Source organism: Schistocerca cancellata, chromosome 1 (assembly GCF_023864275.1).
Source record: "Schistocerca cancellata isolate TAMUIC-IGC-003103 chromosome 1, iqSchCanc2.1, whole genome shotgun sequence".
NCBI classification, from domain to species: domain Eukaryota; kingdom Metazoa; phylum Arthropoda; class Insecta; order Orthoptera; family Acrididae; genus Schistocerca; species Schistocerca cancellata.
In genome coordinates, this window is record NC_064626.1 from 369,712,559 (window position 1) to 369,732,752 (window position 20,194).

At 46.5% G+C, this 20,194-nt stretch overlaps 1 protein-coding gene across 1 annotated transcript in view; it reads left to right on the top strand.

Annotated features, from left to right (window-relative positions):
- The window catches only part of LOC126174884 (uncharacterized), a 134,023-nt gene that overhangs the window by 39,342 nt on the left and 74,487 nt on the right, over positions 1-20,194 (top strand). Inside the window, exon 3 of the mRNA XM_049921304.1 lies at positions 5,430-5,503. Coding sequence (XP_049777261.1) covers positions 5,430-5,503 — 74 coding nt within the window. The remainder of the gene's footprint in view (positions 1-5,429; positions 5,504-20,194) is intronic.

The window sequence follows — 20,194 nt, forward strand, 5'->3', positions numbered from 1 at the left end:
AATTGTAATTCCATCAGAAACGGAAAATGACTTGGAAGAGCAATTGGATTGTGTCTAAAAAAGAGATTATAAGATAAATGTCAACAAAAGTAAAACAAAATAGTGGAATGGAGTCGAATTGTATCAGGTGATGCTGAGGGTATCTGATTAGGAAATTAAACAGTAAAAATGTAGAGGGGATATAAAATTCGGACTGTCAATAGCAAGAAAAATGTTTCTGAAAAATAGAAATTTGTGAACATAGAATGTAGAGTAAATCTAAGTCTTTTCTTACGGTATCATTATGGAGTGTAGCCTTGTACGAAAGTGAAATGTGGTTGAAAAGCAGCTGAGACAAAAAGAGAATAGAAGCTTTCAAAATGTGGTTCTCTAGAAGAATGAAGATGGTTAGGTAGGAAGATTGGATATCTAACGAAGAGGTACTGACACGGATTGAGGACAAAAGGAATATACGGTACAACTTGCCCACAAGAGCGGATCGGTAGACTGGACACATCCTGAGCCATCAAGATCAGACTAGTCATGGAGATAAGTGTGTGGGGTAAAATTAATAGAGAGAGACCAAGACTCGACTAAAGTAAGCAGATAGAGATGGATACGGCCAGCACTAGTTACGTTGAGATGAAGAAGCTTATGCAGGATAGACCAGTGTGAGAGCTGCATCATACCAGTCTTTGGACTGAACATCATAACAAGACAACAACAACAACAACAACATGTCATTTGTGTGACAGTGTATGTGTTTGTATTGTCTATAAAAGAGTGTGTCAGTAGCTTCAATATTTTGTGAAGATTATTTTGGACCTTTGTGAATGGAATTTGGGGAATCTTGGCTTACTGAGTTTATGGAATGGCGGGAAAAATGTTTGTTTTTCCGTAAAATTTTATGGATTTCTGTTGGGTGATGTGGAAGATTTATGGTTACCCCAAGTGTATAGTACCTATTGAGTGTATAGTGATCAGCATTGATGACAATTCGGAAAAGAGACAGCAGACATTCAGCCCGACATTGACCGTACTGCTGAACCGTACAGAATGGCTCAAAGTATGATGAAACGTCAGATAGGTAATTTTACGACGTCTGATCACTCCGCAATTTTTGTTGGCCACATTGCTTATCCTTAGTCGCCTAGTCAATATCTCGTGTGTTATGAGATCAAGGTATTTAACTGAGACGTACAACGTCAAGTCCGTACGATCTATTGTGAGTTTGTGGTTAAGGTGCTTCAGCCTAGTAGTGAACAGAACTGCTTGGCTTTACTTAGGAATGGTTTTCATCTTCCATACATTACACAACTAGGTGATTTTTTTCTATATGTCTCTGGAGGTAGCTGTAAGTGCAAATTAGGTTGTGTGAACACTTGGCGTGCGCAGTATCATCGGAGTACATCTGCTTCGGTTAGCTGTTTATGTAGATAGCAGTGCAACACAGGTCCTAGAACATAATCCTGTGACACTCCAGCCAATTTTATGCTGCTTTCTGAGGAGATATTACTTGGCGGTGACCTTGACACACGTCACATATTGCAAATGGCGGGATTTCTTCTCATCCCCTGCTGACGTGGCGTTCACCATGTCCGAAAGAACAGAAACCAGTTTGATCCTGCAGCCACTATGAATCAAGACAAAAAGGAATAATAGATATTAGCTACCAGTGGGCACTGATTTATGTTCAATGGGACAAATCAAAAATCTGTGCCTGCCAGGGGTTCCAGTCCAGGTCTCTAGCTTATTAGATAGATGCGCTGGCCACTACGCCATCTGGACACAGTGGTCACCACAACAGCACGGATAACCCTAACACACCACCTGTCAGACCCAAGCTCTTAACTTATACCACAAACTACTGATGTAGGGCCCCTGCTCATTAGCATTAAGGCATGCTGGGCTAGTCCGTATAGTTGTGGTGATCACTGTGTCCGGATGGCGTAGTGGTCAGTGCATCTGGCTGGTAAGCAGGAGACCCAGGTTCGAATCCCGGTTCGACACAAATTATTGACTCGTCCCATTGATATAAATCAATGCCATTTGGCAGCTAATGTGTTTAATTCCTGCGTGTCTCTTAGACTTATGCCTTTAAATTCGATATGGAGTCGTTTAATGTCGTAAGGTTCTGGTTACCCCCCGCGATGTTCTGCAGTATTGTCTTCGACATCTCTTACTGGCAGCTCAGAATGTGCGACCAATGTGTGGAATTGAATCTCCGGACTCTCGTGCCAAAGGCGAGTACGTGCGGGTCGGTAGACGGCGCGGTTTTCTGGTAGAAGAGGGGTGCAGTGTAGCTGGGTCTCTCACGAAGGTCGTCGCAGCAAGTGGAGGGTCGGGCGGAGGAAACGGCTCTGAAACCTCTGCGGACGAATGATGCGCGAGTCCCCCGCGTTACCCCAGACAACCTGCACGTACTCGGACTAACGAGCGCCAGCTAGATCGCAACATCCAGCTGAAGCGGAATCATGGCCTGAGGGTTCAGTTCAAAATGGTTCAAATGGCTCTGAGCACTATGGGACTTAACAGATATGGTCATCGGTCCCCTAGAACTTAGAACTACTTAAACCTAACTAACCTAAGGACATCACACAACATCCAGTCATCACGAGGCAGAGAAAATCCCTGACCCCGCCGGGAATCGAACCCGGGAACCCGGGCGTGGGAAGCGAGAACGCTACCGCGAGGGTTCAGTAACTGATATAGAACCCACAGTCTTCCTGTGGCCAATCACAAGAGGTTCTCAATATGTTTTTTCGAAGTGAGGTGACGATTGATCATAACATCCTGGTATTTGAGTACACATCGTCTGAGGGCACAGCCGTTCCAGGGACCTTAACGAGTGGTATTGGTGCAGGCACTGGTCGATGATAAACCATGGTGGCTTGCGTCTTTTCGCCATTTGGTGGCCTACCGTATCAAGTCCTCGATGGTTTGTTGCAAACGATCCTCGCCATAGACGGCAGTCATACGATGAGTGCAGAGCGCATGAACACCGGCGTTCTACACACATTCAACAATAATGAACATAAACAAATGGAATATATGTTCATAGAGATCAAATCGCTTAACAGAAAGTGCCTGTCATGTGGCTTCCACAAACCTCCTAAAGTACGCGGATTTGCTTGCTTCTAAACTGCTGTTTCAAATCTCGAATCGACATACGTGCATGTAACAACAGCCAGTGATGCTAATATAAAGTTTCTATACAATAGCCCATCCAGTGCAAAATTTAAGCGGATGCTTTCTTCTTCAAACGTGTCGCTACTTCAGCTTGTTGCTACGTATCAAACGAACAGTAGTCACACTTATTCGCTGGAATGTCCCAGAAAGAAACCGTAATTCCCTACATACCTAATCTTAAGACGCATTAATATATCTGAACTTGCAACCGAGGCGCAAAAAATGGCTTGGAACTCGAAGGCTTGCCCACTCCGTAAAGCAGCGTAAGCGGAGACCTGTGGCAGATTAACGACAGAGTACAATGCTGGTGCAGATATAAGTATTTCGGCACACATCGTTCAGCGCACATTGTTGAAAGTGAGGCTCCGCAGCGGGTAACTGCTGTCAGTTACGATGACAGAAGGCACGCGATAGGCTGTACCACGTTTGTCTCATTTTAGCAACGCGCTAATAACTGCTTAATCGAACCACCTAAATACACACCGACACATCACACGCGGAGGACTACATCACAGAGCTTGCCGTAGCCGCAGTTGCCATTAAGAATACTCGTATATCGTGGAATGTATCTCACACTCAATGCTCCAAGATGGTGCTGCAAGTGTTCGAACACTAAAAATAAATTTCTTGGCGTATTAATATGACACACATGATATTCTCTAATATATTTTTATGTGTTCCCCAGTTTTCCAGGCTAATATCAGTGACTACAGTCAGAATATTTTTATGGTATTTTCGACCTCCACTATAAATATGCATGAAAAGTTAGGCAACACTCTGTATGTTTCAATCATTGTTGCCTCCTATAATTTTTTACGGTCTTCGCCCCAATCTTTACCAAACTCGTTGTCCCATAGAAAGGTCCAAAATTTTTTTCCCCATTTCATTTGTCTAATTTCTCCTCATTGTGAATTATGCCCGTGGATGGGATTCTGAGCATTATGTCCTATCACAAAAATTTCAAAAATTTTCACTTTCTTCTTTCGTGTTTTTTCCTCCTCTTAATGCTAAAATCAGGTGTGTAAAGACCGTTTTACAACTAAAAAAGACTTTTAACTGTAAGTCATATCCTATTCCGTTCATTTCTTTTGGAAGACTCCATGGATCATATTAGCTAGTGAAATATTAAGAACTGAACTATAGAAAAAGACCCGTCCAAACTTCCTACTCCGCACCCTCTGCTATTATTTCGTGCTAAATGAACCCATGTTATCAGAGTGTCCTAAAAGACACACACACACACACACACACACACACACACACACACACACACACCTCCTCTATCCCCTCTCAACATCCATCCTCCTCTTTCCGTCCTTTCCGACTCCACTCGCTCCTCCACCCCTCTGCCAAACCACGTGCACCTATACATCAGTGTGACAAACAAATGAGGATTTAGCGTCACAAATTCCAAAATGAATACAAAGAAACCAACAAGAGCGTTCTGAGAGGAGGTAGCAGAACTATTGGTCGCTTTCACACACGAAGTAAAACTGAAGTGTGACTTATGTGTTGCGACCAAACCGAGGTGGCACAATGATTAACACACTGGACTCGCATTCGGAAGGACGACGGATTGAAATCTGCGTTCAGCCACCCAGATTTATGTTTTTTGTGATTTTCCTAAATCGCTTCAGGCAAATGCCAGGATAGTTCCTTTGAAAGGGCACGGTCGATTTCCTTCCCCGTCCTTGACACAATCCGAGCTGTGCTCTGTCTCTAATGATCTCGACGTCGACGGGACGTTATACACGATCTTCCTTCATTTTCTTCTTTTGTAAGTGCTACTAAAGTCTACTGCAATGTATTACCAATAGACAAAAAGGACCATCACAGCACAAAACGACAACTGATAACGAAAAATTGAAAATAAAGTTAAGAAGGCTTTACAAATGCTAAAAAATGTGCACCAAAAGTTTTTCAAACTAAAAAAAAGGATTAAAGCAAAAACTGGAAGAAACGACTATGTATAGAATTAAGTTTTATATACATGTATATACTAATTCCAGTCGCGTATTAAAAACCGCGAAATGTCCCAAAAGTAAATGATGCAAAACTTGAATGGCCAGTACGTAAGATATTTTGTTTAGCCATGAGGCAGATCTTCAACTACTGTAATAGTGTGTCTTATCGGCACTGCAGGTTTTGTGGCAATTAATACCAGACCGTCTTAATGTTTAGTAAATTATCTGGCATTTATTCTCTATTGTACATAAAGTTTTGTACGATACCATATGACAGTCGCGCTTATTTTTCTGCAGATGATGACAACGCCGATGACGATGCCACTGATGACGAGGACGACGATGATGACGAGATCCACGTGGAAGGCAAGGTAGGTGCAGAGTCGCAGCTCACTTCGAGGAGAACGAATGTATTTCTTAACAATCTATTCACGTCTTTGGAAATTTCATTCTAATGCGCCTGTCGCGATTAGGAATCTGCTGAAACGACGTGGAAGCAACGTCGTAGGTGTTTCGCATGCCTACATTCGTGAAAAAAAAATCTTTTTGACGGTGAAGACACAGGCATCTAACGTAAACTTAAATCCCTGTACTAAGTGAGGTACTGGTGGAAGAATAAAAAAAAAAGTGAGTAGGGTACTTTCCCGCGAATGGAAAAGTTCCCAGTTTCGGCCTCTGGTCCAGCACACAGCTTTTCTCTGCCAAGAATTTTCAGGTGTTTTCCAAATACGACATTGGTTTGAATTCCATTCTCTACATTCTCTACATTCTCTTTTACTTCCGTCTCTTGAAAAACCATTTTTGTGTCACAATACCTAGTGTCGTACCAAACACGAGATGGTGCACCACGTTTCGTCACTGCCGTGTGGACGTTGTTTTTAATATCGTTTTGATGACATATTTTACGTCACACTGTCAGATTTATGACTCGTCTACTTCTCTTAGAATTCATCCTCATTCAGACATCGTAACTTACTCATATGGACCTTCTTCCCGTTGACAATGCATAGCTAATGGTCTTTAATGTCACGTTCCACAATAGCCCATAATAAAGACGAGCGCTCAAACAGCACTCTTCAGATCACAAATTGGCTATTTCTTTGGGATTATAATTATTTACGCGCCATAAACTCGTTTTTATTTCCCATGAATATCTTTCCATTTACCGCACTCTCATAAATGTTGCTGTTATGACACATACTAATGAATATCTGAAATTGAGTTCACATAGCCGGCCGCTGTGGCCGAGCGGTGCTAGGCCCCTCAGTCCGGAACCGCGTGACTGCTACGGTCGCATGTTCGAATCCTGCCTCGGGCATGGATGTGTGTGATGTTCTTTGGTTAGTTAGGTTTAAGTAGTTCTAAGTTCTAGGGGACTGATGGCCTCAGATGTTAAATCTCATAGTGCTCAGAGCCCTTTGAACCATTTGAGTTCACCTATGTTCTTACGAATACTCAAGCCACAACAGTTTCCAATTGATAACTGTGTTGAGAAAACACTCTAAGACAAAAAAAAAAGCAACGCACCACGAAAAATTACCCGAACGTGACGGAAATAGGTAGATGTCACGTACGTGTACAAACAAAAAAATGATTGCAATTTCAGACACACTGAACGGCTTATTCAAGAGCTTCACAAATTGAGCAAGTCAATAACGCGTTGGTCCACCTCTGGCCCTTATGCAGGCAGTTATTCTTCTTGGTACTGAGTGATAGAGTTGTTGGTTGTCCTCCTGAGGAATATTGTGCCAAATTCTGTCAAATTGGCGGGTTGGATCGTCAAAATCCCAATTGGTTGGAGGGTCCTGCCGATAAAGCTCCAAAGTTCTCAACTGGTGAGAGATCCGGTAATCTTTCAGGCCAAGGTGGGGTTTGCCAAGCACGGAGACAAGCAGTAAAAAGTTTCACCGTGTCCAGATGGACATTATATTGCTGAAATGTAAGCCCAGGATGGCTTGCTATGGAGGGCAACAGAACGACACGTAGAATATACACTCCTGGAAATGGAAAAAAGAACACATTGACACCTGTGTGTCAGACCCACCATACTTGCTCCGGACACTGCGAGAGGGCTGTACAAGCAATGATCACACGCACGGCACAGCGGACACACCAGGAACCGCGGTGTTGGCCGTCGAATGGCGCTAGCTGCGCAGCATTTGTGCACCGCCGCCGTCAGTGTCAGCCAGTTTGCCGTGGCATACGGAGCTCCATCGCAGTCTTTAACACTGGTAGCATGCCGCGACAGCGTGGACGTGAACCGTATGTGCAGTTGACGGACTTTGAGCGAGGGCGTATAGTGGGCATGCGGGAGGCCGGGTGGACGTACCGCCGAATTGCTCAACACGTGGGGCGTGAGGTCTCCACAGTACATCGATGTTGTCGCCAGTGGTCGGCGGAAGGTGCACGTGCCCGTCGACCTGGGACCGGACCGCAGCGACGCACGGATGCACGCCAAGACCGTAGGATCCTACGCAGTGCCGTAGGGGACCACACCGCCACTTCCCAGCAAATTAGGGACACTGTTGCTCCTGGGGTATCGGCGAGGACCATTCGCAACCGTCTCCATGACGCTGGGCTACGGTCCCGCACACCGTTAGGCCGTCTTCCGCTCACGCCCCAACATCGTGCAGCCCGCCTCCAGTGGTGTCGCGACAGGCGTGAATGGAGGGACGAATGGAGACGTGTCGTCTTCAGCGATCAGAGTCGCTTCTGCCTTGGTGCCAATGATGGTCGTATGCGTGTTTGGCGCCGTGCAGGTGAGCGCCACAATCAGGACTGCATACGACCGAGGCACACAGGGCCAACACCCGGCATCATGGTGTGGGGAGCGATCTCCTACACTGGCCGTACACCACTGGTGATCGTCGAGGGGACACTGAATAGTGCACGGTACATCCAAACTGTCATCGAACCCATCGTTCTACCATTCCTAGACCGGCAAGGGAACTTGCTGTTCCAACAGGACAATGCACGTCCGCATGTATCCCGTGCCACCCAACGTGCTCTAGAAGGTGTAAGTCAACTACCCTGGCCAGCAAGATCTCCGGATCTGTCCCCCATTGAGCATGTTTGGGACTGGATGAAGCGTCGTCTCACGCGGTCTGCACGTCCAGCACCAACGCTGGTCCAACTGAGGCGCCAGGTGGAAATGGCATGGCAAGCCGGTCCACAGGACTACATCCAGCATCTCTACGATCGTCTCCATGGGAGAATAGCAGCCTGCATTGCTGCGAAAGGTGGATATACACTGTACTAGTGCCGACATTGTGCATGCTCTGTTGCCTGTGTCTATGTGCCTGTGGTTCTGTCAGTGTGATCATGTGATGTATCTGACCCCAGGAATGTGTCAATAAAGTTTCCCCTTCCTGGGACAATGAATTCACGGTGTTCTTATTTCAATTTCCAGGAGTGTAGTTGACGTACAGCTGTGTTGTGACAGTGCCGCGGATGACGACCAAAGCGGTGCTGCTGTGAAAAGACCATCATTCCTGGTTGCCGGTTCATTTGGTTGGTATCCACCACTGTCCCGGGGATTCTCCACAGACGTCTTCGGTGGTCTTCGGGACTGAAAGGCATAATGTTGATTTTATTATTAACCAAATCTTATACAGTTTGTTCAGTATAAGCACTGGAGACGTCGACGGTACGCTGAATCCGTAAAGTGATGTGATCAACAGTTGGTCATAGCGGTTCCCGTGAAACCTGAGCGAAGTGTTCCTGTATACTGACCTTCAGATCAGGTAAAGACAAACGTGTACCGGTAAATGCGTTCTTTTAGATATCCCCAGAGACAAAAGTCGCATGGTTTCAGATCAGGTGATCCTGCAGGGCATGCATCTGGGAAACCTCTGGAGATAACACGTTGGTGGGAAGTTGTATTAAGCAGGACTTGCATCTGGCGAACGACATGAAGTGTTGCTTCATCTTGTATAAACACAGTGGTTTCAACACAATTGTACTGTGTTAAATTAGAAACCACATGCTGCACAAGGAGGTCTCGATAACGAGCAGCCGCCACTGTACACCTGACAGGCTTCTGGGTGAATTCTCTCCAGTATGCAACAAGAGTCACCACCACACAGTCTCATACGGCGAGTGCAGTGGCTCTTCGTGCACAACACTTGGTTTAACACCACCACAAATTCGGCATTTCCGTGTGGTCATTGCACGCTGTAGTGTAAAATGTGTCTTGTCATTCCATTCAATATTTCCTGGCCCATGTCATCAACTTCGAGTCGTGCCAGAAACTAAAGAGCAATTCATAACATTGCTGAAACTTCCTGGCAGATTAAAACTGTGTGCCCGACCGAGACTCGAACTCGGGACCTTTGCCTTTCGCGGGCAAGTGCTCTACCATCTGAGCTACCGAAGCACGACTCACGCCCGGTACTCACAGCTTTACTTCTGCCAGTATCTCGTCTCCTACCTTCCAAACTTTACAGAAGCTCTCCTGCGAACCTTCTGTGCGAAAGGCAAAGGTCCCGAGTTCGAGTCTCGGTCGGGCACACAGTTTTAATCTGCCAGGAAGTTTCATATCAGCGCACACTCCGCTGCAGAGTGAAAATCACATTCAGAACATTGCTACGGATCATGAGGTTTCAGTTGCTTCACCGCCTGGATCTTGAACGGGTACCAACGTAAAATAGAGAGCAAAACTTACCTACTGTTGACCCGTGGAACTGCATGAGCACTAGCGCTACCCAAGACACGTGCTGCATGGTCAGTTACAGCGACAGCAACCTCGACAGTAACGTCCACCGGGATAGGACACCTTCCTCTCCCAGCTGCCACACCAAGCTCAGCCACATTTTTTAAACCATTTAATGACATCGGGTCTCTCCTTAGACCTTTCAATCAGCGATACTCTCTCACTGTAATTGCTGTCATTCGCATAACGTTCACTCACGTTATAGCTTGTCAAATGATAACGTGAATGTACCGTCACACATACAGTGTACAGCGCCAGATTTGCACCCGGTGGTCGCAATTGAAGCTATTTCCTTCCCAGCGTAAATCAATTCCAGATTAACGTATTAGCATGTCTACCAAGCCCACACTGGACCTCCGTTAGCAGTTGCATTTTATTTACGAGGGTGAGCCAAATAAAAACCTTAAATTTGTAATAACAAATCGAAATTGCGCCCCGTTATCCTGTAAGTTGGTAAGCGTGTTACAAACAGCGTGCAGAATGGCCTGTAGGTTTCAGCATAGTGCAGATGCACACATACCGTCGCAGTATCAGTATAAAGATGGTGCCCCACTTGAGACTTGCACCAGGGAAGAACAGCCTTCTGTTATTCGATTTTTGCCTATTGAAGGTGTGAAACCTATTGAAATTCATCGACGAATGAAGGTTCAGTACGGTGATGCATGTTTGCCACAGCAGCAAGTCTACGAATGGAGTAGGAAGTTCGCAAATGGTGTGACTTCAGTGGAAGATGCTAATCGTCCAGGCCAGGCGCAACGAGTTGTGACTCCACAGAACATTGCAGCATTTGAAGCCATAGTGAAGGAAAACCGCCGAGTGACACTGAATGACATTGCAGCATGTTTACAGATTAGTCATGGGCCAGCACACGACACTATGCATGATGTGCTCCAGTTTCACAAAGTGTCTGCTAGATGGGTCCTACGGCAGCTGGCTCCTGAAATGAGAGAACGACGTGTTGATGCTTGTGAAGAACTACTTCGGCGCTTTGAACGAGAAGGTAATGGCTTCCTTGCAAGAATTGTTACTGGGGACGAAACCTGGATTCACTTCCACCAACCGGAAAGGAAGAAAGGGAGCAAGGAATGGCGCCATTCCTCATCACCAAAACCAAAGAAGTTTCGAACAGAACCATCAGCAGGGAAAGTTATGCTGACTCTCATTTGGGACGAAAGAGGCGTCATTTTGGAGCATTACATGCCTAGAGGGACCACTGTCACCATTGCATCATACACAGATCTCCTAAAAAATCATCTGCGGCCTGCAATCAAATCAAAGCAACGTGGATTGCTGTCAGCATGACAATACAAGGCCGCACACTGCCCGTACAACAGTCGCAACATTCACAGACCTACATTTTGAGTGTTTTCCTCATCCACCATACTCACCAGACCTTGCCCCAAGCAATTTCCATACGTTTGGACCACTCAAAGACGGAATGGGAGGAAAGAAGTTCCTTTCTGATGAAGAGGTACGCCACGCGGTGCATGAGTGGTTGCCGGACCACAAAAAGAATTTTTTCTAAAGGAATTTATGCACTTTGTAAGCGCTGGAGGAGCGTGGGGGAGATTATGTTGAAAAGTGATACAGCTTTGTACCACTTCTGCACAATAAATAATATTTTTAAAAAATTTAAAGTTTTCGTTTGACTCACCCTCGTATAACGACCCTCTATACTCTACATACTCGTTCTTCTGTTTTTCTTGTTGAAAATCAGTCAGTTTACTGGCATAGTTAGTATGTAGCAGACCTGTGTAGTAGACGTTGCCAGTTCGGTGAAATCTCGTTGTCCCAAGGCCGGCGAATAATAAAGAACGCCTAACTTCGCAGGGAAAGCTGGCCGCTGTGGCCGAGCGGTTCTAGGCGCTTCAGTCCGGAACCGCGCTGGTGCTACGATCACAGGTTCGAATCCTGTCTCCGGCATGGATGTGTGTGATGTCCTTAGGTTAGTTAGGTTTAAGTAGTTCTAAGTCTAGGGGGCTGATGACACCAGATGTTAAGTCCCATAGTGCTTAGAGCCATTTGAACCATTCGCACAGTCATGGACTGTGCGGCTGGTTCCGGCGGAGGTTCGAGTCCTCCCTCGGGCATGGGTGTGTGTGTTCGTCCTTAGGATAATTTAGGTTAAGTAATGTGTAAGTTTAGGGACTGATGACCTTAGCAGTTAAGTCCCATACGATTTCACATACATTTGAACCATTCGCAGGGAAGTGTCATTATGCTTATCGCCTCTAACAGGAGTTGTTTCCCATGACGTGATCTTTCACCGCTAGACATGTGATGTAAGCACTTCAAAACGCCATTCGTGTGGTTGCACTGAAATGTCAATAATTCACTAGCATGTAGTACACATCGTACCAATTTGATGTCTGTTGCATGCTGCCTTCACTGTGTTGCAGTTTTAATACACAGTAGTGCAGATTTAATCTGCTTCATTGCGTACTGCTGTTGGGGATGATGCCCTAGCGGCAGCTGGCGACATAGGCTACCTACTGCTTCAGTTACTGAAGTGTAACAGAGTGTATCGGCTCGTCGGTGATGAACACTGCTGTACTACGGTGCCACGAACGAACTTAGCTGCGCAGGAGGCGCAACACATTGTTTTGATTGGAGACAACAGGTAGCGAGGGGCGCGCCCGGCCCAAACAGGAAGCCGGCGCGTCGCTTCCGGGCAGCCTCTTCCTGCTGGACGGGCGCACCCACGCCCTGGCGCCTCTGACCGCACATCCCCTCACTTCCAGCGGCCTCTTTGTTCCCATTCTTTGTTTCGAATACGAAAATATTCCTAGGCCTCTAAAAGCTTGCATGTTCAGTCAGAGAGGTTACGTACTTCCGGAGTGTCTCCTGCGTGCCTCATTGAAAGACGGCCAGTTCTGAACTGTTCTGGGCATCAACCTTTACATTTGTACTCCGCAGGCCACCTGGCGGTGTTTTCTTCCCCCTACCATATCCCATTCGTAAATGGTACATATGAATAATGACTGCCAATAGACCTCCTTATGGGCACTAATTTCTCTGATTTTCTCGTCCTATGCATTTCGAGGGAGGTATGCGGGAAGAAGTAAAAAGTTGCCTGACTGTCCTTGGGACCTACACTGTCCAGTCACATTATTGTGACTAACTTCCAAAAGTGTGGACAGTTACATTCTGCAGAGCGGAAATCTGCGAGACGAGCAGGGAGAGATCAGTGAGGTTCTGGAATGTACCGACGTGGATATGGAGCCATGCTGACTCCAGCGCCGTGGCGTCTGCGCTAGGTTTCTCGGTGGAGCATCCACAGTGCGAACAGCATTATCGATGTGATCCCACAGATTCTCGACTGGGTTTAAACCCGGAGAGTTTGGTGCCCAGGGGAGTACAGTAATCTCATCTTGGTGCCTTTCGAACCACGCACGTACACTGCGAACTGTATGACATGTTGCATTGTCCTGCTGGTAAATGCCATGGTGCCGGGCGGTTCGTGTGGGTGAGCGGTTCTAGGCGCTTCAGTCTGGAACCGCGTGACCGCTCCGGTCGCAGGTTCCAATCCTGCCTCGGGCATGGATGTGTGTGATGTTTTAAGGGTTAGTTAGGTTTAAGTATTTCTAAGTTCTAGGGGACTGATGACCTCAGAAGTTACGCCCTATATTGCTCAGAGCCATTTGATTTGAACCATCGTGCCGAGGAAAACCAGACTGCATGTAGATGTTGATAGATGCTTACTTGCGTTGGTCCATTGCACTTTCCAGAATGACGAGACTGCGCAGGGAATGCCATCAGGTCTGTACCCTTCACACGATTGTTGCACTATGTTTACTTTCAGACGTTTCACGCTGTAGACGCCAATGGCGATTTGTTCGGTGGAGTAGAACACGTATCTGAAAAGACTACCTGTCGCCAGTCAATGGACGTCCAGTTGCTGTGCTGGCGGGCAAATTTTGGCCCTCGTTGCCGATGAGTAACAGTCAGTACGGGAACATGAACTGGGCACCTGCAGCCATACGCAGCTACGTTCGCGAAATGATCTGTTCCTTGAAGAGACACTGTTAGTAGCCTGCTGGTTCATCTGGCCGGTCAGTTACTCAACAACAGTACGTTTTTTCGCCTGTACGCACCTCCGCATCCATCATTCTCCCGTATCATGTGTGGTGTACCACAGTCACCGCCCGCCCGGTTGGCCGTGCAGTCTAACGCACGGCTTTCCGAGCGGGAAGGAGCGCCTGGACCCCGGCACGAATCCGCCCGAAGGATTTGTGTCGAGGTCCGGTGAGCCGGCCAGTCTGTGGATGGTTTTTAGGCGGTTTTCCATCTGCCTCGGCAAATGCGGGCTGGTTCCCCTTATTCCGCCTCAGCTACACTATGTCGGCGATTGCTGCGCAAACAAGTTCTCCACGTACGCGTACACCACCATTACACTACCACGCAACCATAAGGGTTACACTCGTCTGGTGTGAGACGTTCCCTGGGGGGTCCACCGGGGGCCGAACCCCACAATAACCCTGTGTTCGGTGTGGGGTGGCGGAGGGGCGAAGTGGATTGCGGTAGTCGTCGTGGGTTGTGGACTACTGCGGCTGCGGCGGGGACCGAGCCTCTCCGTCGTTTCTAGGTCCCTGGTTAATGTAACATAACATAACCACGGTCACCTCGGCACCAGTTTTGGATAGCACCATTTTGTCATGCACGATATACTTTAACCACGGCAGCATGTGAACAGTATACAAACTTAGCTCTTTCTGACATGCCTCCACCCTTGGCCTGAAAGCCAATGAACATGCCCTTTTTGATGGTAGATAAATCGCTCTGTTTCCGTGTAAGACAACGACTGTACTGTTTCTGCGTCACTGCTTTATATACCTTACACAGGTAGTAATGTCAGCTACCATCTGTGAGTGGCTATTGACTTCGATTAATGGCGGTGGTCACATTAATGTGGCTGTACTGTATAAATTCTCGGAATTTTCAGCAGTAAACCTCACCGTGATGCACAACACCTCTCTTGTAGTGTCTACAGCTGGAGCTTGCTGAGCATGTACCTATCGCTCTCATAACTAAACGCGCCGCTCTTTGTTAGGTATTCTCTATCCTTTCTGTTAATCGAACTTGCAATTACATTTCCTTCGGGTTTCTCCCAATTGATGTTAGTCCAGCATCTCATTATTCCTGCTAATTGTATATGGTCATTCTGTTTATGGTCGCTTCGGACGGTTAGTCCTAGGTATTTTACAATCGTTGCTGTTTCCAGTCATTTCTCACTGACAGTGTACCTTTGACAAACATGTCCTCCTGGAAGCGGCTATACAATGATCTTTTCATCCCCGAGCTCAACTAACCAGTATGTTTTTGATATTGAGAAGGTCTACGATACTTTCTGGGACCATATTATCCTCTGGCAGTTCCATGAATAGAGTTTCGAGGACGTCTTTTTATCTTTATACAGTCCTTCCTCCCACCGCGCTATTTTAGATATCGAGTCATTTCTACATCTACATTTATACTCCGCAAGCCACCCAACGGTGTGTGGCGGAGGGCACTTTACGTGCCACTGTCATTACCTCCCTTTCCTGTTCTAGTCGCGTACGTTTCGCGGGAAAAACGACTGTCTGAAAGCCTCCGTGCGCGCTCTAATCTCTCTAATTTTACATTCGTGATCTCCTCGGGAGGTATAAGTAGGGGGAAGCAATATATTCGATACCTCATCCAGAAACGCACTCTCTCGAAACCTGGCGAGCAAGCTACACCGCGATGCAGAGCGCCTCTCTTGCAGAGTCTGCCACTTGAGTTTGTTAAACATCTCCGTAACGCTATCACGGTTACCAAATAACCCTGTGACGAAACGCGCCGCTCTTCTTTGGATCTTCTCTATCTCCTCCGTCAACCCGATCTGGTACGGATCCCACAATGATGAGCAATACTCAAGTATAGGTCGAACGAGTGTTTTGTAAGCCACCTCCTTTGTTGATGGACTACATTTTCTAAGGACTCTCCCATTGAATCTCAACCTGGTACCCGCCTTACCAACAATTAATTTTATATGATCATTCCACTTCAAATCGGTCCGCACGCATACTCCCAGATATTTTACAGAAGTACCTGCTACCAGTGTTTGTTCCGCTATTATATAATCATACAATAAAGGATCCTTCTTTCTATGTATTCGCAATACATTACATTTGTCTATGTTAAGGGTCAGTTGCCACTCCCTGCACCAAGTGCCTATCCGCTGCAGATCTTCCTGCATTTCGCTACAATTTTCTAATGCTGTAACTTCTCTGTATATTACAGCATCATCCGCAAAAAGCCGCATGGAACTTCCGACACTATCTACTAGGTCATTTATATATATATTGTGGAAAGCAATGGTCCCATAACACTCTCCTGTGGCACGCCAGAGGTTACTTTAAGGTCTGTAGACGTCTCTCCGTTGAGAACAACATGCTGTGTTCTGTTTGCTAAAAACTCTTCAATCCAGCCACACAGCTGGTCTGATATTCCGTAGGCTCTTACTTTGTTTATCAGGCGACAGTGCGGAACTGTATCGAACGCCTTCCGGAAGTCAAGAAAAATAGCATCTACCTTGGAGCCTGTATCTAATATTTTCTGGGTCTCATGAACAAGTAAAGCGAGTTGGGTCTCACACGATCGCTGTTTCTGGAATCCATGTTGATTCCTACATAGTAGATTCTGGGTTTCCAAAAACGACATGATACTCGAGCAAAAAACATGTTCTAAAATTCTACAACAGATCGACGTCAGAGATATAGGTCTATAGTTTTGCGCATCTGCCCGACGACCCTTCTTGAAAACTGGAACTACCTGTGGTCTTATCCAATCATTTGGAACCTTCCGTTCTTCTAGAGACTTGCGGTACACGGCTGTTAGAAGGGGGGCAAGTTCTTTCGCGTACTCTGTGTAGAATCGAATTGGTATCCCGTCAGGTCCAGTGGACTTTCCTCTGTTGAGTGATTTCAGTTGATTTTCTATACCTTGGACACTTATTTCGATGTCAGCCATTTTTTCGTTTGTGTGAGGATTTAGAGAAGCAACTGCAGTGCGGTCCTCCTCTGTGAAACAGCTTTGGAAAAAGGTGTTTAGTATTTCAGCTTTACGCGTGTCATCCTCTGTTTCAATGCCTTCATCATCCCGGAGTGTCTGGATATGCTGTTTCGAGCCACTTACTGATTTAACATAAGACCAGAACTTCCTAGGATTTTCTGTCAAGTCGGTACATAGAATTTTACTTTCGAATTCACTGAACGCTTCACGCATAGCCCTCCTTACGCTAACTTTGACATCGTTTAGCTTCTGTTTGTCTGAGAGGTTTTGGCTGCGTTTAAACTTGGAGTGAAGCTCTCTTTGCTTTCGCAGTAGTTCCCTAACTTTGTTGTTGTACCACGGTGGGTTTTTCCCGTCCCTCACAATTTTACTCGGCACGTACCTGTCTAAAACGCATTTTACGATTGCCTTGAACTTTTTCCATAAACACTCAACATTGTCAGTGTCGGAATAGAAATTTTCGTTTTGATCTGTTAGGTAGTCTGAAATCTGCCTTCTATTACTCTTGCTAAACAGATAAACCTTCCTCCCTTTTTTTATATTCCTATTAACTTCCATATTCAGGGATGCTGCAACGGCCTTATGATCACTGATTCCCTGTTCTGCACATACAGAGTCGAAAAGTTCGGGTCTGTTTGTTATCAGTAGGTCCAAGATGTTATCTCCACGAGTCGGTTCTCTGTTTAATTGCTCGAGGTAATTTTCGGATAGTGCACTCAGTATAATGTCACTCGATGCTCTGTCCCTACCACCCGTCCTAGACATCTGAGTGTCCCATTCTATATCTGGTAAATTGAAATCTCCACCTAAGACTATAACATGCTGAGAAAATTTATGTGAAATGTATTCCAAGTTTTCTCTCAGTTGTTCTGCCACTAATGCTGCTGAGTCGGGAGGTCGGTAAAAGGAGCCAATTATTAACCTAACTCGGTTGTTGAGTGTAACCTCCACCCTTAATAATTCACAGGAACTATCCACTTCTACTTCACTACAGGATAAACTACTACTAACAGCGACGAACACTCCACCACCGGTTGCATGCAATCTATCCTTTCTAAACACCGTCTGTGCCTTTGTAAAAATTTCAGCAGAATTTATCTCTGGCTTCAGCCAGCTTTCTGTACCTATAACGATTTCTGCTTCGGTGCTTTCTATCAGCGCTTGAAGTTCCGGTACTTTACCAACCCAGCTTCGACAGTTTACAATTACAATACCGATTGCTGCTTGGTCCCCGCATATCCTGACTTTGCCCCGCAACCGTTGAGGCTGTTGCCCTTTCTGTACTTGCCCAAGGCCATCTAACCTAAAAAACCGCCCAGCCCACGCCACACAACCCCTGCTACCCGAGTAGCCGCTTGTTGCGTGTAGTGGACTCCTGACCTATCCAGCGGAACCCGAAACCCCACCACCCTATGGCGCAAGTCGAGTAATCTGCAGCCCACACGGTCGCAGAACCGTCTCAGCCTCTGATTCAGACCCTCCACTCGGCTCTGTACCAAAGGTCCGCAGTCAGTCCTGTCGACGATGCTGCAGATGGTGAGCTCTGCTTTCATCCCGCTAGCGAGACTGGCAGTCTTCACCAAATCAGATAGCCGCCGGAAGCCAGAGAGGATTTCCTCCGATCCATAACGACACACATCATTGGTGCCGACATGAGCGACCACCTGCAGATGGGTGCACCCTGTACCCTTCATGGCATCCGGAAGGACCCTTTTCACATCTGGAATGACTCCCCCCGGTATGCACACGGAGTGCACATTGGTTTTCTTCCCCTCTCTTCCTCTCTTGCTGACATATCCCTAAGGGGCCCCATTACGCGCCTGACGTTGGAGCTCCCAACTACCAGTAAGCCCACCCTCTGCGACCGCCCGGATCTTGCAGACTGAGGGGCAACCTCTGGAACAGGACAAGCAGCCATGTCAGGCCGAAGATCAGTATCAGCCTGAGACAGAGCCTGAAACTGGTTCGTCAGACAAACTGGAGAGGCCTTCTGTTCAGCCCTCCGGAATGTCTTTCGCCCCCTGCCACACCTTGAGACGACCTCCCACTCTACCACAGGTGAGGGATCAGACTCAATGCGGGCAGTATCCTGGGCAACCACAGTCGTAGTCCGATCGGGGGATGCGTGGGACGAGCTGGCCGTCCCCGACAAACCCCCATCCGGACCCCCACAGTGATGCCCATTGGCAACAGCCTCAAGTTGTGTGAGCGAAGCCAACACTGCCTGAAGCTGGGAGCGAAGGGATGCCAACTCAGCCTGCATCCGAACACAGCAGTTGCAGTCCCTATCCATGCTAAAAACTGTTGTGCAAAGAACGTCTGAACTAATCTTCAGAGAGCGCAAACAAATCGACACAAAATTTAAACGGTTATTAAAATCCAAGATTGCCTAGTAAATGCAGTAATGCTGCTACTTGCGCACTGCTGACACACTGCTCGGCGGCGGAAGGAGACTACGCGATTTTACACTATTCAGGTACTAAAACGCGATGCTACAACTCTCAAATACTATAATGCGCCCGAAATTTATGAATTAAACAATTCAAATGGCTCTGAGCACTATGGGACTCAACTGCTGAAGTCATTAGTCCCCTAGAACTTAGAACTAGTTAAACCTAACTAACCTAAGGACATCACAAACATCCATGCCCGAGGCAGGATTCGAACCTGCGACCGTAGCGGTCTTGCGGTTCCAGACTGCAGCGCCTTTAACCGCACGGCCACTTCGGCCGGCCAATTAAACAATTCAAGTACCAAAAACACGCAAAGAAATTAAGAATTAAACTATGTAACAAATGAGTGAGCTAGGAGTATACGACTTGCCGCAGCAGCTGCTTATCCAACGGCGGCAGGAAGCACACTGACTGTGACCAACCGACACTGGCCGTTCAAAACAAAAACAGAAGACAGACGACTACGCGAATTTACACTATTCAGGTACTAAAACGCGATGCTACAACTCTCAAATACTATAATACGCCCGAAATTTATGAATTAAACAATGCAAGTACCAAAAACACACAAAGAAATTAAGAATTAAACTATGTAACAAATGAGTGAGCTAGGAGTATACGACTTGCCGCTGCAGCTGCTTATCCAACGGCGGCAGGGAGCACACTGACTGTGACCAACCGACACTGGCCGTTCAAAACAAAAACAGAAGACAGACGACTACGCGAATTTACACTATTCAGGTACTAAAACGCGATGCTACAACTCTCAAATACTATAATACGCCCGAAATTTATGAATTAAACAATGAAAGTACCAAAAACACGCAAAGAAATTAAGAATCAAACTATGTAACAAATGAGTGAGC